The sequence below is a fragment of the Somniosus microcephalus genome, chromosome 3 (assembly GCF_052327205.1).
Source record: "Somniosus microcephalus isolate GS21.2 chromosome 3, FLI_Smic_1.0, whole genome shotgun sequence".
In the NCBI taxonomy this organism is placed as follows: Eukaryota; Metazoa; Chordata; class Chondrichthyes; order Squaliformes; family Somniosidae; genus Somniosus; species Somniosus microcephalus.
Window position 1 is genome coordinate 51,672,873 of NC_140989.1, and position 27,618 is coordinate 51,700,490.

Below are 27,618 nucleotides of genomic sequence, written 5' to 3' on the forward strand. Positions count from 1 at the left end.
GCCATTTGGACAAGGTATCAGAGGGGGCTCAACTCCTGTGGAATAGTATCCCAGCAAGGAGTTAACACCTTTGGAAAACTGGTGAGAAAAATAAAACAAAAATTAAGAAACACATGGATTTTCTGCTTCTAGTTCTATGACATTTTAAAAAGGGAGTTCCCCTCTCAAATTAGTGCACTCAGTGCGCTCCCAAGTGCTCGAAGTTACAAAAAATCCAAAATGTAACATAGCATTTTTCTTCATAGCTTCTCCTTCATATAGTATACTGTGGGGAGAATGACATTACAACCCACTCATGATTTAGAGTTAGAGCATTAACATTTTCCAGACAATTCTGGCTAATAGACCAATCTGAGATTAAACATTTTTGAGCTAAAATTCTGTAGACTGTTTCATAGTGTGTTTGCAGTTTTATAGGGCAACTAGAAGAACAAATTGGCTAATTTTAAGATATCCTCCCCACAATGGATGCACTGACAGAAAGCAATTAGGTTCTATATAAAATTCATAATTTCCACTGTAGCTACTCATTTTGGCTCATATTACTGCTTCCAACAAAAAGTGAACACATGTACCTGGGGGTGGGGCAAAGACTGTAACATATGCTTCACTATAGCCCCTTTTTTAATTTCATGTACCCATCCAAAGAGCTTGGCCCGACACCACCTTATCACACACATCAATAAATGGCTTTGACTATGCATCAAAAGGCAGTAAATACAATCGAGTAGTTAAAAAAAAAACATAAATGGTGGGAGCATAATCTGAGTAATTTCCAAAGTCATCAGATAGTGTATTGTTGGAGACGTGCATTCCCAGATACGTCTTACACACATTTTCTTTTCTGAGTAGCTAAGTTTGTTCCATTTTGGGTCTAGGTCAGTTGCAATTCAGGTTTCAGAGTTTTGCTGCAGGAGGGCCCACATCCCCTCCTTACCCCATGTTATAGTATCACAAAACATCAGACTAATACCAATCAACAAAATGAGTAAATAAGCAAAGTACTCGACGAAGTGAGATGAGGACTGTGAGGATAGAAGTCAGACAAGAGATCACGAATTGATAAGGAAAAGAGGGCGTAAATCTAGGCGGCGTTTATTTTTCAACCGGGATTTCACCATCATTATCTTTAGTTTCTTAAGTATAAAACTGTCCTGACATACTTCGCATTTGTTTTTAATTTGTCTTATTTTTTGGAGAATCTGGAATGCATTAAGCAGGTTATGTAATATATAATTTACATGATTTCCTATTTTGCGATACTTTATCTTGCCAAAAACTGGTAAGTAAAGAACTATTTCATTTTTAACAAGACATCAGAACAAAAAAAATGTTGAGGGGCTATTTATTAGGCTCACCATTAATATTTGAACTAAGTATCAAGCAATGCACATGGTGAAGTTTTAAAACGAGTGTCATCTGTCTCAAGCATATAATTTTCTTATGACCAATAGTGCTGGGGTTGAAAAAAAACAAAAAGCAGTTAAACCCCTTGGGAACCAGACACCAGTTAAATTAAGGATTTTGAATGAATTGCACGCCTGGACTTGGTACCAACAGTACAATTTATACTACATTTCTATCAACAAACTGCCAAATAAGTTTTTTTTTAAAATTTCAGAGCCACTATTTTATATGTGGTCAGACTGAGCAGTTTGCAATTGTACGCTCCCACCTACAGCCTGTGTTGGTTTTCCAGGCAGCAAGTAATAGATACAGCTGGTTCACTAACGTGTCCATTACTTCAATTCGAACCAGATACAGGTTGGGTAAGTCAGAGCTGGATTAGTGTGGCAAATTTTCTTACCACTATTGCTGATCAAAGGTCACACATAAAACCTTAAACTTTATCCCACTTTCAGATACTTCATAACCTGTTGTGTATTTTCAGCATCTTGTATTTTACTTCTGGCTAGACTAGAAATTGTATTCCGCAAATCAGCATATAAAAAATGTATTAGTTTCCTGATGGATGGCCAATCGATGTTGTTGTATACTGATGTAGGACCAGTACCCGTAAATTACCGAATCGTGGTTTTAAGGTTTGTGGGGGAAATGCCCTAAAATGGAGTTTTAGCTTGAAAGTTGACCACACAAAATCAAGTTCAGCTGCTGAACTGAATGCTGGGAAAAGGCTTTTAGTTTGCAAAAGTTAACAGCTAGTTCAAACCATCGCCTAGGTTTTTGGTCATAGAATTTGCCATATAATCTGGCCATAAAATCCTCCCTGCTAAAGGCCATAAATTAATTAAAGCCATAAAACCTCGAGGTTAATTGCACCAGGAAGGTCTGTATTTATACTACAAACATCCCTTAACCATATGAGAAGCCATTATCCCTAACTCAAGCCACTTAGGTATCACTTAACAGAACATAAAGATGATGATGCTTCCCATTTGTGTGAAAAAAATGTTTGAAAAATGCAAGATCAGTAGTGGGGTCGTAAAAATCAAGACGACACAAACTGTGTTGCTGGGGGAAAAGCCATGCTCCAGAAACTCAGTGGCAGCCACAGGACTCTACATTCAACAAATTTGATTGGCAGAAGGTCAAGGAGACCTTCTGGCACCAATGTCATCCAGATTGATTAAGTGAATGTTGGGAGATCTCCCTTTAAAATTAAAATATAAAAATAGAGGGTTCTGCACCCCTCAGTGTTAGGTAGGAATAGACAGTCAGTACCAATCTTTTTCTATAGAAAGCAAGCTGTCTCTCTTTGGCTTTTTAGAACTATCAGTCTTTCTGTTAGCTCACTCAGGCTCTCTTTGATCTTTAAGAACCATTACCTAGCAATTGCAGAAAAGTGCCTTTACCAGGTACAGCCTGTAAAGGTATAGGACAAAGGAGTAAGAAAGTGAGTTAGCACGAGAGGCTGTACCAGCCAATTGCAGGCAAAGTTAACTTTTTAAGTGCCCAAGATCAGAGGAAGGGGACAAGGTGGGTTCAGTTGGAAGTTCAAGTAGAAACTGATAGCCCCGTTGCTGAAAGAGGGCTCATTGACTTAACACTCCAGAAGCTTCTGCCTGTGTCCCAGGGAAGGAAGGAGACTGACTCAACTCATAAGAATGGGGCCGTATAAGTTCTGAACATTATTAATCACACATGTAGACATGGGCTATTTCATAGACCAGTTATTCAAAGTGGTTAACTCGTCAGCTAACTAAGGAATTACTCTTTAAATAATCTTACCAATTTGTAACCTCAGACTCTGGTCACTGCTCTAGTTAATGCTCAGCATCCATCAGTGTTGATTTATAGTGATATACACTGAATTGCCTGTGTAACCTTTGTTACTCTTTTTTAAGTATCTCTGTCTAGTAATGATTTGCTGCTCAACTGCTAGATAACTCGGATTACTCTTATGCATTCTATGAAGTGATTGCGTACCCAACTTTAACTTGAAGTTGTGATTTGTAACCAATGAATAGTGTTTAGTGCATGACTTGTGGTCTTGGCTTCTTCCTTGATGATTTGGCGAGAGAGAATTTATTCACTTGCTCAGCAGCTTGAGGACAGCCTAACCGAGGGTTAGTAAATTAATCTAAACTGGGTTAAATGCAAGACAGTTTGGGAACTGAGTCAGGCAACACATCCCTAGACCTAAACTTGGAGGTAAAACCCCAGACAGTTCCTTGGTGAGGAGTAAGCTATGTGTTAGCTTTCTTACACTGGTCAGTGCTGTATTCCAGCTGTGTAGCTACAAGTAAAGCTGTATCCATGGCTTGCACATTTGCATTTGAGGGCCTACACAAGGATCATTAACTTGTTTCCAATTGGAACAATAACATTTTTAACGGTATGATTTCTTATTTTATGAACTGAGCAAGAACTTAATTGGCCTTCTCTGTGAATGGGGATTTGAGAAGGGAAGGCATTCCCACTTTGAATAAGAAAGCACAGAATTTCTAAAAAAATTCAAAAGCAGCAAAAAAGGTCAAATATTTTATTAGAAAAAAAGTTAAGTATTTGCTCAATTAACCATGCTAAGAACACAAGAAAAGAATTAGGAGTAAGCCATACGGCCCTTCAAGCCTGCTCCGCCATTCAATAAGATCATGGCTGATCTTCGACCTCAACTCCACTTTCCCGCCTGACCTTCTTATTCCTTGATTCCCCGAGAGTCCAAAAGTCTATATCTCAATCTTGAATATAGTCAACAACTCAGCATCTACAGCCCTTTGGGGCAGAGAATTCCAGATTCACAACCCCTCTGATTGAAGAAATTCCTCCTTACCTCAGTCTTAAATGGCCGACCCCTTATCCTGAGACGATGCCCCTAGTTCTAAATTCTCCAGCCAGAGAAAACAACCTCTCAACATCTACCCTGTCAATCCCCCTCAGAATCTCGTATGTTTCAATTAGATCACCTCTCATTCGTCTAAACGCCAGAGTATAGGCCCAATCTACTCAGTCTCTCCTCATAGGACAAGCCTCTCATCCCAGGGATCAATCTAGTGAACCTTTGTTGCATCGCCTCTAAGACAAGTATGTCCTCCCTCAGATAAGGAGGCCAGAACTGTGCACAGTACTCCAAATGTGGTCTCACCAAAGCCCTGTACAATTGTTGCAAGACATCCTTACTCTTATACTCTAACCTCCTTACAATAAAGGCCACAATGCCATTTGCCTTCCTAATTGCTTGCTGTACCTGCATGCTAACTCTATGTTTCGTGTACGAAGACACCTAAATCTCTCTGAACACCAACATTTAATAGTTTCTCACATTTAAAAAATATTGTTTTTCTATTCTTCCTACCAAAGTGAATAACCTTACATTTCTCCACACTGTACTCCATCTGCCACCTTATAGCCCACCCACTTAACCAGTCTATATCCCTTTGCAGGCTCTCCAGTCCTCCTCACAGCTTACTTTCCCACCTAGCTTTGTATCATCGGCAAACTTGGATGCATTGCACTCGGTCCCTTCATCCAAGTCATTAATATAGATTGTAAATAGCTGAGACCCAAGCACTGATCCTTGTGGCACCCCACTGGTTACTGCCTGCCAACCGGAAAATAACCCATTTATCCCTACTTTCTGTTTCTATCCGTTAACCAATCCTCTATCCATGCTGATACATTACCCCCAACCCCATGAGCCCTTATAGCAACCTTTTATGTGGCACCTTATCGAATGTCTTTTGGAAATCCAAATATACTACATCTACTAGTTCACCTTTATCTACTCCGCTAGCTATATCCCCAAAAAACTGAAATAAATTTGTTAAACACTATTTCCCTTTCATAAAACCATGTTGACTCTGCCTAATCATATGATTTTCTAAGTGCCCTGTTATCACTTCCTTATTAACGGATTCCAGCATTTTCCCGATGACTGACGTGAGACTAACTGGCCTGTAGTTCCCGGTTTTCTCTCTCCCTCTTTTCTTGAATAGCAGGGTTACATTTGCTACCTTCTAACCCGCTGGGACCATTCTAGAATCTAGGTAATTTTGGAAGATCACAACAAATGCATCCACTATCTCTGCAGCCACCTCTTTTAGAACCCTAGGATGTAGGCCATCAGGTCCAGGGGATTTGTCAGCTTTTAGTCCCATTAGTTTCTCAAGTACTTTTTCACTACTGATATTAATTACTTTAAGTTCCTCACTCTCATTAGCTGCTCCTCGGTTTCCATTATTTTTGGAATGGTTTTTGTGTCTTCTACTGTGAAGGCAGATACAAAATATGTTTAAAGTCTCTGCCATTTCCCTATTCCCCATCATAATTTCTCCTCTCTCAGCCTCTAAGGGAACAATGCTTACTTTTGCTACTCTCTTCCTTTTTACATACTTGTAGAAGCTCTTACAATCGTTTTTTATATTTCTTGCTAATTTACTCTCGTATTCTATTTTCTCCCTTTTTATCAATTTTTTGGTCAACCTTTGTTGGTTTCTAAAGCTCTTCCAATCCTCAGGCTTACTGCTATATTTGCAACATTATAAGCCTCTTCTTTTAATCTAATACGATCTTTAACTTCTTTGGTTAGCCACGGATGAATCACTTTTCCCGAGGAGTTTTTATTTCTCAATGGATGGATATTCGTTGAGAATGTTGGAATACTTCTTTAAATGTTTGCCACTGCTTATTTACCATCATACCATAATGAGATTAGTGCATTTAAAATAAAAAAGCGGATATATTAAATAAACTAAACTAATCAAACTCCCAAGAGGATAAAACTCCTGGTGGATTGCATCCACGTACAGGAAACTTTGGTTTATCCAGAGGTTAACTGTCCAGAATGCTCGAGCCACCGGCAAAATTCAGGAGTCGGTTCATTAAGTTAATTTTCTTTTCGTTGATTTTTTTTCACTAGTCAGGCTCTGCAAGGTCTAGCTAAAGCTGTTGCTTAGCTACAGAGACGCTTGCAAGCTACGGCCGACTGTTTAGAAGCACAGGGTTTGTTGCTAGATACAGAGCTCAAAAGCTTCTGTATGTTTTAACATTAGCGCTGGTTTGTCCGGCAGTTTTGATGGGACGGCAACGGCTCGGTCCTATCGGTGCCGGATATCACAAAGTTTCCTGTATTTTAAAAGAATCTAGGGAAGAGACAGCAGAGGCATTACTACGCATATTTAATAATTCGTTAGAAAAAGGTGTAAGCCAGAGGACTGGCGGATAGCTAACGTAATACCTGTATTTAAGAAGGGGGATAGAACTTGTCCAGGGAATTATAGTCCAGTCAGCTTAACATCGGTGGTGGGAAAAATAATGGAATCCCTACTAAAGGAGAAAATAGAAGAACATCTAGAAACCAAAATTATAATAATGAATAGTCAGCATGGATTTCAAAAGGGAAAGTCTTGCTTGACCAAACTTATTGAATTTTTTTTTAAAGAGTTAACAGAGAGAGTAGGCAATGGCAATGCAGTAGATGTAATTTATCTGGATTTTCAAAGGGCCTTCGCTAAGGTACCACATAATAGACTGATGAACAAGGTCAGAGAATGCGGAGTCAGAGGACAAGTAGCAGAATGGACTGCTGGCTGGCTTCAGGACAGAAAACAGAGAACAGGAATAAAGGGTAGCTATCCACAGCGGCAGAAGGTGGGTCGTGGTATTCCACAAGGAAAAGTGCTGGAACCACTGCTGTTCACAATTTACATTAAGGATTTAGACTTTGGAATCAAAAACATAATTTCTAAATTTGCGGATGACACCAAATTAGGGAGGGATAGTCAATACCGAGGAGGACTGCAACAAATTACAGGAGGACATTAATAAACTTGCAGAATGGGCATATAATGAAGTTCAACACAGACAAATGTGAGGTATTACATTTTGGTAGGAAGAATAGGGAAGTCACTCATCACTTGGAGGGTGTGAGTCTAGGTGGGGTAGAGGAACAAAGGGATCTCGGAGTACAAATACACAAATCACTAGAAGTTGCGACACAGGTTAGCAAGGCCAAAAAAAAGCAAACCAAGCACTAGGGTTTATTTGTGGAGGAATTGAATTGAAAAGTAGGGAAGTTATGCTAAACCTGTATCGAACCTTGGTTAGACCACACTTAAGAGTACTGCGTACAGTTCTGGTCACCATATTAAAAAGAGGATATAGAGGCACTGGAGAGGTTGCAGAGAAGATTGACAAGGATGAAACCAGAAATGCGAGGGTATACATATCAGGAAAGGATGAACAGGTTGGGTCTCTCTTCTCTTGAAAAAGGGCTGAAGTGTGATCTAACAGAGGTCTTTAAAATTATATGAAAAATTTTGAGCGTGTGGATAGAGAGAGAATGTTTCCACTTGTGGGGAAGAGCATAACTGGAGGCCATCAATATAAGTAGTCACCAAGAAATCCAATAGGGAATTCAGAAGAAACTTCTTTACCCAAAGAGTGGTGAGAATGTGGAACTCGCTACCACAGGGAGTGGTTGAAGTGAATAGTATAGATGCATTTAAGGAGAAGCTAGACAAGCATATGAGGGAAAAGGGAACAGAGGGTTATGCTGATAGATTTAGATGAGGAAAGCCGTGAGGAGGTTTGTGTGGAGCATAAACTCCGGCATGGACTGGTTGAGTCGAATGGCCGTATATCCTATGCAATACCTTTTAACCTAATTTCCCAATCTACCTTAGCAATGGTATAATTACCGTGGGAAATTAGGTTGAAAGGTATGATGGTAGATAAGCAGTGGCAGACTTTCTATGTAATCATACCTTATGTAATTGGCTTTATTAAAGTTTAATACACTAGTTTCACACTTAAGTACGTCACTCTCAAAATCTATATGAAATTCTAAAATATTATGATCACTCTTCCCCAAGGATCCTTTGAGACTACTAATTAACCCTCTCTCATTACACAATACAATATCTAAAATAGCCTGTTCCCTGGTTGGTTCCATTACGTATTGTTTTAGGAAACTGTCTAGAATGCATTCCATGAACTCATCTTCCAGACTTCCTTTGCCAATTTGATTTGCCCAGTCCATATGAAGATTAAAGTGAAAATACTTGGAATACCAACATTTATGGCAAGACAGTCTTAAATGGAAGGGGGAAAATGAACAAAACCATTGATAAATCAGAAAGCAACTTGCAGCTAAATTTATCTGGTCACCAAGCCATTTGAAAGATTATCTCTGCTCATTTAACTGCACACCCAGATTTGCAGAAGCAGCTTAAGATAATTTCAGGTCTTTAAGGCTACAAGTGCAGATCAGATTTTACATAGTTACTTAAATTTGGTGTTGATCAGTCAGAACCATTAGCTCATAGTCAATGTATTATCAGAGCAAAAAGTGTGATGCCCTCAGTATATAAATGCTTCCGATCTGTAAAAAGATCAAACACTGCGGTCAAGAAATCATGGTGTGGAATAACAAATAAAGGACAAATTGCAAAAACCAAGGAAATCCAAGTGAAAGCATTTGTATATTAACGCATAGTGTATAAGAAACAAATTTGGGGAACTGGAATCATTGATTCAAACAGAAAATCATGACGCAATAGCAGGAACATGGCTGTATTCGAGACATCATAACTCCGAATCTATTCACTATATTGTCTTTGAGTACATGGCTCCATGTTGTAAGTACTTTCTACACCATGTCTGCTGAAGAGGGGAGGGTGGGTGAGAGTATAAAATGGACACAAAATCATCCAGATAGCACCATAGCACCTAAACTCTCTTGTAACAGAGAAGAGCGTATTCCCTAAGTCATCCATAAACCAATGGCTCACATCCTGCCAATGTGTACTATCCACCCTGAGCCACTGTCTAAGTATAACAATCTATACATGCATGACTAAATGTTGCAACCAATGAAAGCTGTAAAAAAAAAAAAAAAAAAAAATCCAAGAGTGGCTTCTATACTATCATTTATAATCATCCTGCGTTAGAATTTCACTGGAAATCATTTCTGGGATTGACAACTCTGCTCATTAATCATTTCATTGTTTTTAAACCTAAGATTTTTTAAAATATACATTACCTCCATTTTGCATTAGACCATATATTTTACCGAAGAAACTGCCCACATTACCTCAGTCCCACAAAGCAATAGGATCAGTTGTTTCAGTATCTCTCCAATGGATTTGTTCTCCATTTTTAGCTCTGCCAATTTTGTTTCCAGGGCAACAATTTTAGCCTCAGACCCCTGACAAATCAAAATAATACACGTTAGAGACTCTTCACAAATGGAAAAAATTGTCATTTGGACAACTATTTCAGGTTAAATAATTTGAATCATTAATTAAAACAATCTATTGTTTTTAATATAAAATGCACATTACCATTCTCTCATCACCTTTGTATTTTAATTCAGCGGGCAAACAATATTAAAATACGGATTTATTCACATCTTCTCAAGGCAACAGCATTCACTGTCTAGCTAATAAAAAAGGAACGTTTGCTTTGGAACTATACACAGAAAGCATCAAATCCCCACCGCAAAGAGATAAGGCACTTTCTCTCTCGGGAAAATATCAAGATACCCAATACTGCATGTTCATGTTCATGTTCCAGTTTGCTCAGTTCCCAATTTGTGTCACCCAGTTTCGAGGAATGGTAAATCAGAGGGACCATTACACTTGGGCGGTCTCTGCACCTTTTGGTAACTGGCTGCAAGCACCTTTGGCATCAATCTGACAAGAGCTTTCAGGCATTGCAGCAGGCACAGGAAGAGGAGGATAAAAACACTCTCAAAAACAGAGACAAAAACTTACCTGAATGCACCCATACAATTGAAGAGGAATACAACACCAGGCTTCTTAGGCCAGTTAATCATCTACTTAAGTAGAACTGCATTCTGCGTGAATAAATTAGTCTCACTGCTAAACTGGGATAACAATGAAGCATGATAGCAGGACATGATCTAATTAGAGCCGATTTTGATTTTCAACAGAACATATCTTTTTAAAGTTGCATTTCCAATCTGAACATAAGTAGTAAGTATAGTTATTCTATGCTAAACTTCCTACTCACTTTTGGGAGGTCAGCAGCAGACAGCTTATCCTGTTCATCCACCAACATAATGACATCCTGAAACATAGCAATTTTTGTATTTAGAAAATGTGAAATTGATGGTTTTCATTCACTTTCCGGTGGGGGTCGGGGAGTGGGGGCGGGGGGGGGGGAAAATCGGTGGCGAGGAGAAGGGAGTTGAACATTTTAAGAGTAATACAATTCAAAATTTGGCTTCAAATATCGTAAAAGATCAGAGCTGGTAAGGTAATTTCACTTAAGTACATCACCACCTCATCTGCCCCTCCTGGCAAAAAAAAAAAAAAAATCTACAAATCAAAATTGATGCAAGTCGTGTTACTTGTTTGCGGTACTCTAGTTTTCAATGTTAATTTAATTCTCTCACCCCTTCCCTTCCAAGAGGAAACGCAGCAAGCAGCATCTGGGAGCAGCCTGGGTGCTGATCCAGAGGTAATTGAGCTGGAATAAGTCAATAATGACTGGATACTGGTACATAGGATACCAGCAATGCCAGCTGAAAAACCTTCAAAAATCAGTAACTGTACTCAAAACATTACAAAACCTTTTGAGGTTATAGATAAGGTACATTGCTAGGGTGACATAGAAGAGCTCTGTACTGTTCTGATCTGTACCTGATCAAAACACTACGTAATGCAAAGTAAGCACATTATCAGGAGGGGAAAAATGTTTTCCAAGATTATTATACATTTCATCACTGAAAAAAAGTTACTATGTCAATCCTAATTACCGCACTGGTCCTAGGTATCTAACATTTTATAAATGCATAGAGACATAGGCATTAGTTCAGGCGGGTTAATAACTTTCGGCTGTCAGGTTGGGTTGAATTGGAATTTAAGAGCCACTGTACTAGGCCAGATTTGTTCTGTATACAAAAGGACAATCTTACATTATTTATACCAGCGGAGTGCCTTTCAGGATGGACTCATGTCAAGTATATGAACCTCATTCTTCACAATACAATCAGAAGTAATGCAGAAACCTACTCTGCACGACAGTACAGGCAAGGACAAAGTGGGCTATGAGGTTATAAAATGTAGAAACTGGCTATTCTTTTCCCATCTCCCTTCTATCACCAATTTCTTGCTTCTCTCAAAGACAGTGCCTCTTCTTTGGGTCCACAGGTGTCAGAAAACCTCTATTACCCATTTCAAGGGTCTATTCTTTAAAAGGTAGGCTTAAATAGTGATTGTGCACAAGCTATTCAGCCACAAAGGGCATCACTTTCTTCAATCACACAACTCATCTCCATTCACTGTATAGCAATTGGGAGCCAGGAAGCTTAACTGACTTTCACTCTCCTTAAAGATACGTAGGCAAATTGTACCACCCCCACAGACACCTTAGAAGAGGTCAGCTAACTAATGATAGACACAGATCTAAGATAGGACCTTCCTAACTGATATGGCTCAGTGACCAATCCTGTGGTGCATTTACCCATTGAGCCATCATTTCCTCATCCTCTACATATATACAAGTTTGGGAAGATATTTCAAACCACACAATATATGAACATAACAGCACATTACTTCTCTTGTAGAAAAATCTGTATACATGAGGGAAAAGACAAATGTATTGTAAACCACCTTAATTAACTCAGGGACGTGGTAAGCATCCAGCAAATTTCGAATTCCTCTGTAGATATTTGCTGGGATTACAATATCCTGAAAGAAACAAAACAAGTTTAAATTCAATGCTACTGAAAGATGTGTCTAGAAATTGTATAACTGGAATTACTTGAAATGTAATTTGCTTCTCCAACTTCAGCCATGTCATTAAGAGAGACCTGGTGTACTTAAAAGCAGCAGTTTTTAAGTATAATAGATACATGTCAGACATGACATGCATTATGCAGCTAGAATGAAATGGTACCATCTTGTTCAGCTGATGGAAGTATTGTCTCAAATGCTCCTCCTTGGCCTGCACCTCAGAGTCACCCATGCTGTCAATCAAGTTATAAAGAAAATAACCAACAGCCTCTGCAAGAAAAAAAAATGAAAAACAAGACAATCACGCCACAAATTACTGAGATTATCGCGTTATCAAGATTAATCTATTACAAATCATTTGGTGTAAGAAGTAACTCGAATTTAAGTGTGTGAAATGGCAACAATCATCAATGAGGCACATAGATCTCGCTTCTTAGGAGCATATAAAGGCAAACAACTCGGTGCAAAGAATGCTAAATAGAAGCCAAACCAAAAAAACATGGATATACACCAACACACTTTCAATATCATAACTGCAATATCAACATTTGGCATAAACACCTATTGCTTCTCAGTAACCCCATCAATTTTTCATTTAAAATTAAGATTTTTTATCAAAAAGCTACAAATACAAAAGTGGTTGTAGTTTTCTATTAATAAGAAAGCTCACATCAAGCAGAAAGATACTTCAAGGTTTTCTGAACACACACTTTAAAAATTTCACTTCAAAAAAAAAAGCAATCAGCGTTACGCCTGTAATCCTTCAAGCCCCATCATTAGATAGAACGGATTTGTGGGCGAGTTACAATCAAAGAAATTGAAACGCTACCAGTCGGTCCTGGAGAATTCTGGCAATAACGCTCATCTTTGTACAACAATTCCGTTATCTGGGAAGACAAAATAATCATATATTGTAGGTGATAGAGGAACGCAAGAACAAGCAGAGTTTGAAATTGTATTCTCTAAATAACAAAGCACTTTTCTATAAAGGTATTAATCAACAGTACATTGTGGCATTTCATCTGTAAAGTGCTGCAGAGATCAAGGTCTGCTCAATAGCTCAACTTGCCTTAGGAAATAAAATTCTGAACAAAATACGAACATCTTCCAAGGATAGGCACTTTCTTATTAAAAAAAAATTCTATTTAGGTATCTTAACACTGAGTTAATGACTATAATTTTTTAAAATGTAAATGCTTACAGTAACCTTTAGCACGTCAGCTTTAAAGTAATTAAATACTGAAGAATTTGCCAGAAGGTTAAAAGTGACCCACATAAATACTACATCTCTACGTAGTAGTGAATCGTGTACTGTCTCCGATTTAATATTAAAAGGCAGAAGAAAATTTACATGAAGAAAAATAAGGGTTTTTGATACCTCTCAATATTCTACTATATTTGAATGATTAAAATAAGAAATTTATGTTTACAGTTTGCACTGTTCTGGTGGGACATGCAGCTAAGTGAATTGAGTTATTTTCCAGCACTTACCTTGGCAAGAAAATCAATATCTTTAGACCTGCAGAGGGCAGTAGAACATAAAGAATCATATTTCAATTAAATTGATTTTGATAAACAACCATAGAGTTTTACAGAAAGTACAGAACTATTTAAAAGCTTTAACAAAAAAGAGAAACAGGTTCTCTGAAACGAAATGTCCAATTGCGCCTTCCACTACATTTTAGCAAATTGTTCAACTTAAATTTTTACCAAGTTACTGAATCAAAACCAAAATTATAGGTGGGTGCGGTAACCAAATTAATCAAAAAACGTTTCCCCATCGAAACTGTTTCATAAATTTGTGCTCATGGATGGGGGCTGTACAGTCAGAACTAGGGGCAGGGTGGGCGAACACTGTACAGTATGGCCTAGGGGCAGGGTGGGCGGGGACTGTATCGAATGGATGATGGGCAGGGTGGGCGAACACGGTACAGTGCGGCCTAGGAGCAGGGTGGACGAAGACTGTATCAAATGGATGATGGGCAGGGTGGGTGAACACTGTACAGTACAGCCTAGGAGCAGGGTGGGCGGTGACTGTATCGAATGGATGATGGGCAGGGTGGGCGAACACGGTACAGTACAGCCTAGGAGCAGGGTGGGCGGGGACTGTATCGAATGGATGATGGGGCAGGGTGGGCGAACACTGTACAGTACAGCCTAGGAGCAGGGTGGGCGAGGACTGTATCAATGGATGATGGGCAGGGTGGGCGAACACTGTACAGTACGGCCTAGGAGCCGGGACTATTGAATGGATGATGGGCAGGGTGGGCGAACACTGTACAGTACGGCCTAGGAGCAGGGTGGGCGAGGACTGTATCGAATGGATGATGGGCAGGGTGGGCGAACTCTGTACAGTACGGCCTAGGAGCAGGGTGGGCGGGGACTGTATCGAATGGATGATGGGCAGGGTGGGTGAACACGGTACAGTACGGCCTAGGAGCAGGGTGGACGGGGACTGTATCGAATGGATGATGGGCAGGGTGGGCGAACACGGTACAGTACGGCCTAGGAGCAGGGTGGGCAGGGACTATCAAATGGATGATGGGCAGGGTGGGTGAACACTGTACAGTACGGCCTAGGAGCAGGGTGGGCAGGGACTGTATCGAATGGATGATGGGCAGGGTGGGTGAACACGGTACAGTACGGCCTAGGAGCAGGGCGGATGAGGACTGTATCGAATGGATGATGGGCAGGGTGGGTGAACACGGTACAGTATGGACTAGTGCTGTACTGTATGGGTGAGGGGTCAAATGGACGAGAGGTGGGGTGGACAAGGGCTGTACAGTATGGATGAGCAGCAGGGTGGACCACCCTCTGCTGTACTCCTATAAAATGCTTTTATCCCAAATTACTTTCTTTATTATTTCCATTTGCCTCACCAGCAGCTTTATGCCATGAGTTGTCAATCTAGCAGTAAATAGTGGAGCGCAGCTTTATGCGGTGGACTTTTGCCAACAACCAGTTGTGGTCAAACGGCTCACACTTGTGTCACTTAGCAGACTTGCAAACACCACACGGCTCTTCCTTTCCATTTTACTTAATCGTTTTTGAATTTGCTCAAATGCAATTTTTGATCACGATGCCAAGTCCCAGTAAAACCAAGGAGAGTGGGAATTCATACTCTTAAAAAGTTTTTTGTAAATAAGCACTTGAAACAAAAAAATCAAGCCTTTCATTCCCATGCGATTTCCAGGAACTAGAATTAAGTGCTGATAAATGGTGGGTATTAACAGTTTACAGAGCCCTAACTTAATAATTACACAGTGTCTGCATTCTTTATTAGAGTTAAAATAATTCTGTGTTTAGGCTTCTAAACATAAATGGAATTACTTAGCATTCAGCAATGTTAGAATGGTGTACTGCATTAATGAAGGGTACTCATTAGGGCACAACCAAACTATTAAAAATGTATTTGCAAAGGCAAAGTTTTGATGGTAAATTAAAAAGTGCATGTAACCATTGATGGCTGCATTTAGGGAGACTGTGCAGCCATTTATAGCCAGTAATTTAAAAAAGGCAAGCTGTCTTATTTGTAAGTATTTTCTACAATCTTAGATCATGGACATATAATCCAATGCAAGCACAGTATGTTTTCACTTCAAAAGGAAATGACAGTGGGCAAAACATCATTGCTACCATTTTGTCTATTTCCTGACCTATACAATTTGCCATGCAGGCCTGAATCTACGTTGAGTAAACTTATGTCGACTGGAACATGTACAGTTGACTTGAACGTCCCAGGGCTATGGAGGATAAAGAAAAATCACCCAGAACTCTCCAGCAACACTGGCATGAAACCATACCAGTCAGAGGATTTTTTTTTAAGTTTGAAATTCTTTAGGGGTACGGTAGCATAGTGGTTATGTTACTGGACTAGTAATCCCGAAGTCTGGACTAATTATCCAGAGACATGGGTTCACATCCCACCACGGCAGCTGGGGAATTTAAATTCAGTAAATGAAATAAATTTGGAAAATAAAGCTAGTATGGTGACCATGAAACTACCGGATTGTCATAAAAACCCATCTGGTTCACTAATGTCCTTCAGGGAAGGAAATCTGCCGTCCTTACCCGGTCTGGCCTTTATGTGACTCCAAACCCACAGCAATGTGATTGACTCTTAACTGCCCTCTGAATTGGCAGCTCACCACCACCTTCTCAAGGGCAATTAGGGATGGGCAATAAATGTCGGCCTTGCCAGCGACACCCACATCCCGTGAACAAATAATTAAAAAAATTCTAAAAAGCTACGTAGACGGGATCAATCAGTTAAGTTAGCTCACTTTTCAAAAGTCTCCACCCTCCATCTCTCTGTTCTTGCAAACTACCACCCCTTCTCCAACCTCCTTTCCCCCTCCAAAATCCCAAATCCATTTCTACCTCGGCCACAGCTCTCCGTTTGAATCCCTTCAATCTGGTTTTAGCACCATAATAGCCCTAATGGTTGCAAATTACTTTCTCTGTGATTGTGACCATGATGCATTATCGCTCCTTGACCTATCTGCAGCCTTTGACATGGTCGACCACACCATCCTCCTCCAACACCTCTCCTCCGTTGTCCAGCTCAGTGGGGCTTCCCACAGTAGGTGCCATTCTTACCTATCCAAATGTAGCCAGAACATCACAAGCAATGGCTTCTCTTACCACCCACACCATCGTCTCGGGGGACACCAAAGGATTTATCCTTAGAAACTTTTCTTCATTTCTTGGTGACATCATCTGATATGTAAGCTGACACACAGCTCTATGTTACAGCACTCTAAACCTTCCTCACTTGCATTTATGGCAGAGATGTTTCACTCAGAGTTACTAGATTGCCAACAAATCAATTTGTCATTCAGTTAAACCAGAACAGACATTCAACTTCATTGTTACATCCACCTGACATGAGTTATTCAGAGCCTGTTCTATGGAAGACTGAGCTAATATTGCAAGAATGCCATCAAGTACAAAAATGCAGTTCTGATCCCAAATTCATTAGGTTGGCAGTGGACATATATATATTAGTGAATAAAGAAATTCAGGCTAAATGAGTCAGTAACATGTTAACATATTACTATAAAAAAATACAGAATGCAGTCATGCTAAAAGTTGCACCATATTTACAATCATTTAGAATATCTGAATGATTGACCAAACGATATTAAAATGTAAAAATAATATTTGTGCTTCACTGGAGCGTGGTATTGTAATTGCTGGGTAAATATAAAAAACACATTTCATCAGTCAGTCAATGCTGATTTTGCAACAGATGGGACCCTAATAAAAAATAAAATTATTTTTCTGCTAAAATACCAAATTATGCAGTAAATGGTTGAATATTTAATTACCAATGCAAGCATTTACACAGCCCCGTAACTTAAATATAACCTAATCAATCGGCCCAATAACACAGCATTAACTGGTTCTGCAACTATTGTTCAAATGCTCGAGTTTTAAAAAATATATATACTATCAACTCACCTTTTAAATCCTAAAATAAGACTCCCTCTGAAACTACTTAAATCCACTGCAGGATTTGTGGGTGTGGATACTGCCAAGAGAAATGTAAATCATAGATTTGGAAAAATAGCAAATTGAAACAGCCATCACCAAAATCATTTTACACCGTGGTAGGTGCGTGAGAAATCGTTTTAGAAGGACAGAATATTCTATTCATTCATTTATTTTTTAAAGCACTAACTTTACATTACTGACAAGGAGATAAGGGCAGAAATTGCATTGTAAGCCCATCAGCAAATTACAAAAGCAGCAGCACTGTAACAACCTCTATAGATGCGATTACAAAAAGTTCAGGAATCTGCATTGACAGATCGGCTCATTTATGTAGATTATACAATACCGAATACATTAGTTTCCGCATCAATTTCTCAAAATGCTACATATTTTTATGGTGTAATTTTGATCAATTGATCATCGTTTTTTTTTGAAAGTTCAAACATTTTCATGAGTTAAAACATCAGAGTCAAATCAAATGTCAGTACCAGTTTCGTGTCAGTGATTATCTTATTACTTGCGATAATTGTGCCGTGTGTTTACATTTGATATTCAAGTTGCAAAATCCTTGGGGTAAATTTCCTCAAAGCTGCTCTCGCTCCGCTGATGTAACTCCACCGGGAAGTGCAGCGGAAATTCCAGCAGAGCAAGAGTATAGATACATAGATACATAGAAGATAGGAGCAGGAGTAGGCCATTCGGCCCTTCGTGCCTGCTCCGCCATTTAATGAGATCATGGCTGATCCTTTAATTCAGTATCCCGTCCCCGCCTTCTCTCCGTAACCCTTAACCCCTTTTGCCCGTAGAAATATATCTAATTCCCTCTTAAATATATTTAATGAGCTGGCATACACTGCCCTCTGTGGCAATGAGTTCCACAGGTTCACCACTCTCTGAGTGAAGAAATTCCCCCTCATCTCTGTCCTAAATGGTTTAGCCCTTATCCTTAAATTATGTCCTCTAGTTCTGTTCTCACCCGCCAAGGGAAACATTCCTTCTGCATCCAGTCTGTCTAGACCTGTCAGAATTTTATACACTTCTATGAGGTCCCCTCTCAATCTTCTAAACTCCAGTGTGTACATCCCTAAACTACATAGTCTCTCCTCATAGGTCATTCCCGCCATTCCTGGTATCAGCCTGGTGAATCGCCGCTGCACCCCCTCCATGGCAAGAACATCCTTCCTCAGATGAGGCGACCAAAACTGTACACAGTACTCGAGGTGTGGTCTCACCAGTGCCCTGTACAGCTGCAGCAAGGTATCCCTGTTCCTGTATTCTAACCCTTTTGCTATGAAGGCCAGCATACCGTTTGCCTTCTTGACCGCCTGTTGCACCTGCATGCTCGCCTTCAGTGACTGGTGTACAAGAACACCCAGGTCTCTCTGTACTTCCCCCTCTCCCAATCTATTGCCATTTAAATAATAATTTGCCCTCCCGTTCCTGCACCCAAGGTGGATAACTTCGCACTTGTCCACATTATAGTGCATCTGCCATTTATCCGCCCAATCGCCCAGTCTGTCCAAATCGCTCTGGAGCTTCCTGGTCTCTTCCTCTGAGCCCACCCCCCCTCCTAGTTTAGTGTCGTCTGCAAATTTGGAAATGCTGCATCCGACTCCCTGATCCAGGTCATTAATGTAAATTGTGAACAGCTGGGGGCCCAGGACAGATCCCTGTGGTACCCCACTTGTTACTGCCTGCCATTCAGAAAATGAGCCGTTTATTCCAACTCTCTGTTTTCTATCTGACAGCCAGTTCCCTATCCACGCCAAAACTTTCCCCTTTATCCCATGAGCCTCAATTTTCCATGCTAATCTTTTATGTGGGACCTTATCGAAGGCCTTTTGGAAGTCCAGGTACACCACATCTACTGGCTCTCCCCCATCTATTCTACCAGTTACTCCCTCAAAAAATTCCAATAGATTAGTCAAGCACGATTTACCCTTTGTAAATCCATGTTGACTCTGTCCTATCCTGTCCCCATTTGCTAAGTGCTCCGCTATTTCATCCTTAATGATGGACTCCAGCATTTTGCCCACAACTGATGTAAGGCTTACAGGTCTGTAATTACCTGCTTTTTCCCTACCCCCCTTTTTGAATAGTGGGGTAACGTTAGCTACCCTCCAATCCATCGGCACTGTTCCCGAGTCTAATGAATTCTGAAAAATCATCCTTAGTGCATCCGCTATCTCTAGGGCCACCTCCTTCAGTACCCTAGGATGCATGTTATCAGGCCCTGGGGATTTGTCCACCTTCAATCCCTTTAGCTTCCTTAACACCATATCCTTAGAGATATTGATTTGCGTCAGTTCCTCCTTTGCCAATGTCCCTATTTTTCCCGATATCCCAGGGAGGTTTTTTGTGTCTTCCTTCGTAAAGACTGACCCAAAGTATGCATTTAGTTGATCTGCCATTTCCTTATTTCCCATTATATATTCCCCCGTATCTGACTGCAATGGACCAACTTTGGTTTTCACCAGTCTTTTCCTTTTGATATACTTATAAAAGCTTTTGGAGTTAGTTTTTATATTTTCCGCCAGCTTGTTTTCGTAAGCTATTTTGCCCCTCTTGATTATGCCCTTTGCCCTCCTTTGCTCTATCTTAAACTGTTCCCAATCTTCCGCTCTGGCGCTTTTTTTGGCTATTTTATACGCCCTATCTTTGGATTTTATGCTGTCTCTAATTTCCCCTGTTATCCACGGTTGAGTCACCTTTTTAGATTTCCTTTTATGCCAGATTGGTATAAACAATTTTTGCAATTTTGTCATTCTATCTTTAAATGTTTGCCATTGTTTATCTACCTCCAGTCCTCCCAGGAACGTTGTCCAATCAGACCTACTCAGTTCCCGTCTCATGGCATCATAATTCCCCTTGTTTAAATTCAGGACCTTAGTCTCTGAGTCAATTTCTTCGCTCTCCATTTCGAGTGAGAAATCGATCATGTTATGATCGCTCTGACCCAAGGGTCCCCGTACAACAAGATTACTGATTAGTCCCTTCTCATTGCACAGTACCCAGTCCAATATAGCCTGTTCCCGAGTTGGTTCCTCGACATATTGATCCAGATAACCATCCCTCAAACACTCAAGGAATTCCTCCTCCTCATTATTTTTACTGATTAGGCTAGTCCAATCTATATGTAAGTTAAAGTCACCTATGATGACAGCTGTGCTCTTATTGCACGCTTCTCTAATTTCCCTCGTGATGCCCTCCCTAACCTCTATTTTACTATTTGGAGGCCTATATACCACTCCTATTAATGTTTTTCGCCCCTCGCTATTTCTTAGCTCCACCCATATAGATTCTGTATTAACTGAGTTAATATCCTTCCTTTCAATTGCATTTATCCCCTCTTTTACTAGCAATGCTACCCCTCCTCCCTTTCTTTTTTGTCGATCCTTCCTAAATACTGAATACCCCTGTATGTTAAGCTCCCAGCCCTGCTCACCCTGCAACCATGTTTCCGTAATCCCAATTAGATCATAATTATTAACCTCTATTTCCACAGCTAATTCATCTACCTTGTTCCTGATGCTTCTCGCATTAAGGTATAAAACCCTCAGGCTTTTTTTATGCTCACAATTTTTATGAATTAGTTTGGCCCTTCGTTTTTTGTTCCTCACCCTTTTACCATTTATTTCTGTCTGCCTTTCACTTTCCTCTATTTCACTACATAGGTTTCTAGCCCCCTGCCATACTAGTTTAAATGCTCCCGAACTGCTTTATCAAAAATTACCCCGAGAACATCAGTTCCATCTCTGCACAGGTGTAGACCGTCCCTTTTGTATAGGTCACACCTACCACAAAACTGGTTCCAATGCCTCAAAAATTTAAAACCCTCCCTCTTACACCACTGCTCAAGCCACGTATTTAGCCTAACTATCCTGTTCTCTGTACTCTTACTAGCACGTGGCACTGGTAGTAATCCAGAGATTACTACCTTCGAGGTCCTACTTTTTAGCTTGGCTCCTAACTCCCTAAATTCTATCTCCAAAGAAATTCCCATCCTTGTGTTTAAATCAAGACTTTTTAAAAAAAAAAAAGCCAGATCAATCTATCTTATTATATATCACTATTTATAACCTTATTTTTTAAATCCCATCTGGTAAAAAAGGTCTTTTTGCAGGACATTACAGTACTTACACATAGAATAAACTTTGTCCAAATGTCCATTTATAGCTTCTGTTCTGAGTTCAGAGGCATAAAATCCAATTGTGTTGACCAGGCATCCATTTTCCTTTATAGACAAAACAACCGTCAGATCAATACATTTTTTCTTCTTTTAACTAATAATGTTAATAGACTTTAGTTGACCCATTAACTAGACCTACTATGTTGTGCAAATAGCACTTAATCAAAAGGCTTGCTAATATGTCAAAGTTTATGTAATGACTGCCAATCTGACTGTTTCTAAAACAAATCCTATATCCATCTACATGCATTAGTACCAGCAGTGCAATTTAATGCACATAATCTCAGTGAATAGCTAAAACAAAAAAACTAAATAAAAACAATTAAGCTGCATGTGAAGTCGATGAACTAAATTAAAAACAGTGATTCAAAAACAAACCTGGCGATAAAGGAATTAAATATTCTGTACATGTTGCTAATTTCCCATCTTAATCTATTCCTACAATGATTATGTAGGCCTATTTAGAGTATTAGGAATGATAATTATTCTATTGCAATGCATTTTCATCCATGGCAGCAAATTTGTATAATGTGGATTTGGTCTATTTGTCTTTGCCATGGGACATTTCACTACGATAAAGGTACTATATATAAATGCAAGTTGTTGTTATTGATTAAGAGATATTATTGATGCAAACCTCAAGCTGGGTACGAGCTATCTCGATGTTGTCAAATGATGACTGCACGTAGTTTGCATAGGTCTCCACATCGGGTTCTAGTCCGAGATTCTGCATGGCTTTCAGTACTTCTATAGTCCCTGTAAATTAATACATAGTTATTTGTACATGAAGATTTTATTTTGTTATCAATGCACATATGTAACAGCAGCTTATTAAATACATTTCCTTCTCTATCCTCTTAAGAAATGCTAAGGTATATCACCTTGAGCCTTTAGTGAAAATATTTTATACCCAACACAAGAGAGTTTTGATCAAGAGTTCTACCTAAAATGTTAATCTGCATTTCTACTTCAGATGCTCACTGCTGTATTTTTGCAGCAATTTGTTTTTATTTACAACAATTGTGTTCAAGCATAGTTAAAACATTTAAACAGTGGCACATTTTTGTCCTAGTTGTCCACCTCCAAGTGCTAAGTGGAATGCCCCAAGGACAAGTGTTAGGACTTGGATTAGAAATCCCTATGAAAACTGACCAAATTCACAGGCAGTACCAAATTAGAGGGGTTCAATGAATCGGAGAAGCTTGCCAAGGACCTACAAAATGAGTTACGTAAAATATGCAAATAGTCAAAACCGTGACAGATTAAATTTAATACAGACTAGTGCAAAGTATTACATGGAGGAAGAAAAAACAAACTTCATGAATGGTGCTGAATGAAAGAACACGCATTTATATAGCGCCTTTCACAACCACATGACGTACCAAAGTGCTTTACAGCCAATGACACGTTAACATTGATTCTTCATTAGTTTAGTGCTCAGTATTCCCACCTGTCACATGTGAGAACGGGGTTCAATTCCCCGACGGGGAGAGATTCTATTGTTGTGCATCAGCAGTGGCTCAGTTGGTAGCACCCTCGCCTCAGTCTTAGGTTGTGGGTTCAAGTCCCACTCCAGACACTGGAGCACAAAAATCTAGGCCAACACTCTGGTGCACTACTGAGGGAATGCTGCATTGTAGGAGGTGCCATCTTTTGGATGAGACGTTAAACTCTATTAAGTGGACGTAAAAGATCCCATGACACTCTTTTGAAGAGCAGGGGAATTATCCCCGATGCTCTGGCCAATATTTATTCCTCAATCAACATCAATAAAACAGATTATCTGTTCATTTTCACATTGCTATTTGTGGGAGCTTGCCGCGTTTCCTACATTACAACAGTGACTGAACTTCAAAAAAAGTACTTCATTGGCTGTAAAACGCTTTGGGACGTCCGGTGGTCGTGAAAGGCGCTACATAAATGCAAGTCTTTCTTTTTGCTTTGGAAGTGTAATCTCTGTCATAATCACTGTCTTAACGTAGGCAAAAGCGGCAGCCAATTTGTGCGTCGCTAGATCCCACAAACAACAATGAGATAAATGAGCAGATATAATCTATATTGGTGATGTTGGTTGAGTGATAAATATTAACCAGGACACTGGGAGAACTCCCTTGCTCTTCTTGGAAAGGTGCCATGGGATGTTTTACGTCCACCAGAAGTGCAGATATGGCCCTTGGTTTGACGTCTCATCTAAAACTATCTCCGTAGTTAAAAATGAAGTTAAAAGGCATCATAGAATCTGAACAGGCTTGATACTTAACCAATTAATTACTGTGGAGCAGCATTCAACAAAACAAAAAGAATAATGAATTTTATAGTCAATACAGTAGAGATCAAGTTGGAGGAAGTCATTCTTCAAACTGTAAAGTGCTATCGTCAGGACTTGCCTCGAGTACTGCATCCAGTTCTAGTCAGTGAGACACAAGCTCTGAAGGCAATGCTGAGGAGAGCCACAACGTTAACTCTGTCCTCTAACACTAGAGATTATGAGGATTGACCTTTGAGATTTGGCCTTTTTAAGCCTTGAAAGGTGGCAACTGAGTGAACATCCAAGACATACAAGACAGCAAGCAGTATAGAAGAGATAAATCTGGACCACTGCTGCAATTAAAACATGACAGAAGGATAAAGGGGGCACAGGTTCAAACAAGAAGCAAATTCCGAACTGCTGTGATTCTTTGCAGCAAGTAATCAGCTTGTGGAATGGGCTTCTGGATATGTAGTGCAGGTTATAACCCTAGGATCATTTAAGAAACATTTAGATGGTGTATGGGGCTGTGGGGTGGGGGGAAATAGGTTCTCTGGATGGATGAGTTAAGATGGATCAAATGAACTTTCATCTCTAATTTCTGATCTTGAAGATTAAGTTTGCATTTGCAGGATCATGGGTGCAAATCACAGGATTTTGTCTACAAACAGTGACAGACTAACAGTTGGGGATAATAACAACTGCACCCACTTAATGTTTTCCACATCACCCCATCTCTACAACAGATTTATTTTGGGGTGGGGAAGGAACAGAATAGGAAGAATACCCTTTTCTGAGCTGAATGCATATTTTGATTTAGAGTGATGATGTGTACAATCTCAAAATCACACTTTAACTCAACAGGTCAAGAGAATATTTAGCACATTTTGACAGCCACTGTCCAATCTAAACCAACTTTAGCTGTCATTTTACAAACAAATTTGCTCTCTCTGAGAATTATTGACACTCTCTATACCATATTAAGTTATAAAACACATATGTCAAAAGCTTTATCTATTGTCTCGGCTCTGAATCCAGCCCCCTTGCATACTTCATCTCTTACTTTCTATTACTCACTGCGACAACAGAGAGAAAAATCTCACTGCAAAAAAAATGTAGAACAATTAAAGAAACTGTCCTTTGGATTTCCATGCTGTTTTCAATTTAACTTGAAAGATGACTTCAAACACAACAAAACTTTACAGCTCACTCCCAGCATTGCAATAATGCTCCCCTTCCTCTTAAATCACATCAGAAGCAAATGCAACAATTCTGTTATTAAGAAAGGACTTGTCAGCTGATGCGACATCTTTGAAGTAAGGCAGCATATGCTGTTCACAGCTCATCAGCTACCTCTGTCAGTTATTTGTAAATTTAAAATTTGCTTAAAGCTCTTATAGCCTGGAGTGCCACCTTTAGAAAGTAAAGTAGCCTTCAATATTTTATGCAGTGCGCTACAGTGCTGATAATCCAAAGTGATTTCCCTTTGAGCACAAATGTATATGTGGGGCTAAGTCACTCCAAATTAAAGTCACACCACTTTTCCTATTTTGCCCTAGAACTCCTCCATACTCATTTTTATATGCATTATTGTATTTTTTTTTGGGGGGGGGGGGGGGCGGGGGGAGGAGCTGGGAGAGAGAAAAATTTAAGGTAAACCAGCACATACTTGAAGAAGCTCCTTTACAGTCTAAAGATTATTTGTCAAACTGGCCTTATACTTAAACTAAGGAGGGGGGGGGGTCACTAAATGGATACTTATTAATGACATATGTACCTAAAAATAACTTTTAATTTTAAGCTATGATTCTGGATTTTTTTCAAAGCAGCAAGAGTTTTTTTTTGTATTGATTGAAGACAGAAAGGCTATTCAGGCTTTCCTGCCTTGGATTCAAACATTTCAAACCTTACATGTCCCTTGTTTTGCATGCACATTTTAAAAATGCTCTTCACATCACAAAGCAGTTAAAAAAAATTCCAGGCAATTTCTGAAGTAAAGTTCTGCCTTTATGGCCAACAGTATTTTGCTGAATAATATAGCTCAAGGCAGATATTCTATTATTTCATTCATTATTCTGTCATTAAAAAAGAAATGATGTTCATCAAGTTCTGTCGTAATTTTATATCAGGAGCTGGCATCTTTCAATATCAAGGCATATCTTATTTTCCAAAGAAGGATGTTCATATCATGTTAAAAACATATTTGTTAGCTGTCGCTATATTTACGCTCAGACGCCACTCAGCATCTCCACTTAATCTCAAACTAATGGTACTACAGTTTATTTGGAAAGAACTTCTCCACTTAATGAAAAACTACTGCTAATTAGCAGTACACAAACAATTAAGTCAGTAACCTCTCTCGATAATGACCCTCATAACTACAGCTACAGAACAGATGCAGGATTACTAATCACTGTCTGAGAGGGAATAAAAAAAATGACCTTTTCTCAGACCCAAAGCTTGTTCAAAACAGATGCCAGTCAATTAAATTCTATTTAAGAACCCTGTAAACAAAAAAATCCAGACAGCTTCATAATGCACACAAATTATTTCTACAGCAACACTATGGACATGAACAAATCAGAATGGTGAAAAGGGTCCACGGTGATGCTTGGCAGACAAAAATCTCCGTTCTGAAATGTCTTAATTCAAAACCCAAGCATCAATCCTACCTTTTGGAATGAGAAAAGCCCATTAAAATTACTTCACATGTTCACTTCCATAACGCGAGAGATTAATTTTAATCATTTCACAGTAATTTCCCAGAGCTACAATTTTACTAACATAATTTTCTATCATTTCCGAGAGTACTGTATAGTGTCAGTGTACAATTACAATTCGCTGATTGTGAAGTTGTTTTACCATAACATTTACCACAACATTTACCACCAGTTCTGATGATAATCATGCACTTGCCATTCTTTTAACCATAGTTAAAATATTTAAAACCTCTTTTTGGGTTAATTTAAATGAATTTATAGCCATAAGCATGCAATTAGACCACGTTTATGAAAATTGCCAAAACACACTTGGCATAAAATTGGGAAGAGGGTATGATAGTTGAGTGCTCTGTGCCCCTCTTACATTTCAGCCTGATGCTTGCTTCTTATAATTTGTATCTCAGTCTCATTTCATCACTTCACCTCGCATTTGAATTTGAGATCCATCTTTCTCAGCCTATCCCATTGACCCTCAAAAACCATCCAACCTTACTAACTGCAACCAGAGCAATTACAAACTACAGGAAACTCTCGTTTAAACAGCACCTAAATATCCGGAATTCTCTATTAACACCTCAATAACCGGAAATGTTGCCGAGGCCGAGTCTCCCGCGGTGGCCGAGTTAGTCAGTGGGGGTAGTTCTCCAAAGTGCCACTACTCGGCTTCTTGGCGCTGTCGGAAGTCCAATTACTGTATACAGGAAACTTTGGTTTATCCGGAGGTTGAATGTCCGGAAACCTCGATCCACCGGCAAAAATCAGGAGCCATTTTGTTCGGTTTTTTTTCTTCTCGTGGCTTTTTTT

At 39.5% G+C, this 27,618-nt stretch overlaps 1 protein-coding gene across 2 annotated transcripts in view; it reads right to left on the reverse strand.

Moving 5' to 3' along the window:
- lrpprc (leucine-rich pentatricopeptide repeat containing) overlaps positions 1–27,618 on the reverse strand; it is a 168,878-nt gene that overhangs the window by 72,747 nt on the left and 68,513 nt on the right. For both annotated transcript variants that reach the window (XM_085980386.1, XM_085980387.1), the window contains exons 12-20: positions 22,484–22,602; positions 21,798–21,891; positions 17,625–17,694; positions 13,653–13,680; positions 12,991–13,048; positions 12,325–12,431; positions 12,039–12,116; positions 10,435–10,491; positions 9,494–9,607 (exon numbers count right to left, since the gene is read on the reverse strand). In XM_085980386.1, coding sequence (XP_085836512.1) covers positions 9,494–9,607; positions 10,435–10,491; positions 12,039–12,116; positions 12,325–12,431; positions 12,991–13,048; positions 13,653–13,680; positions 17,625–17,694; positions 21,798–21,891; positions 22,484–22,602 — 725 coding nt within the window. The remainder of the gene's footprint in view (positions 1–9,493; positions 9,608–10,434; positions 10,492–12,038; positions 12,117–12,324; positions 12,432–12,990; positions 13,049–13,652; positions 13,681–17,624; positions 17,695–21,797; positions 21,892–22,483; positions 22,603–27,618) is intronic.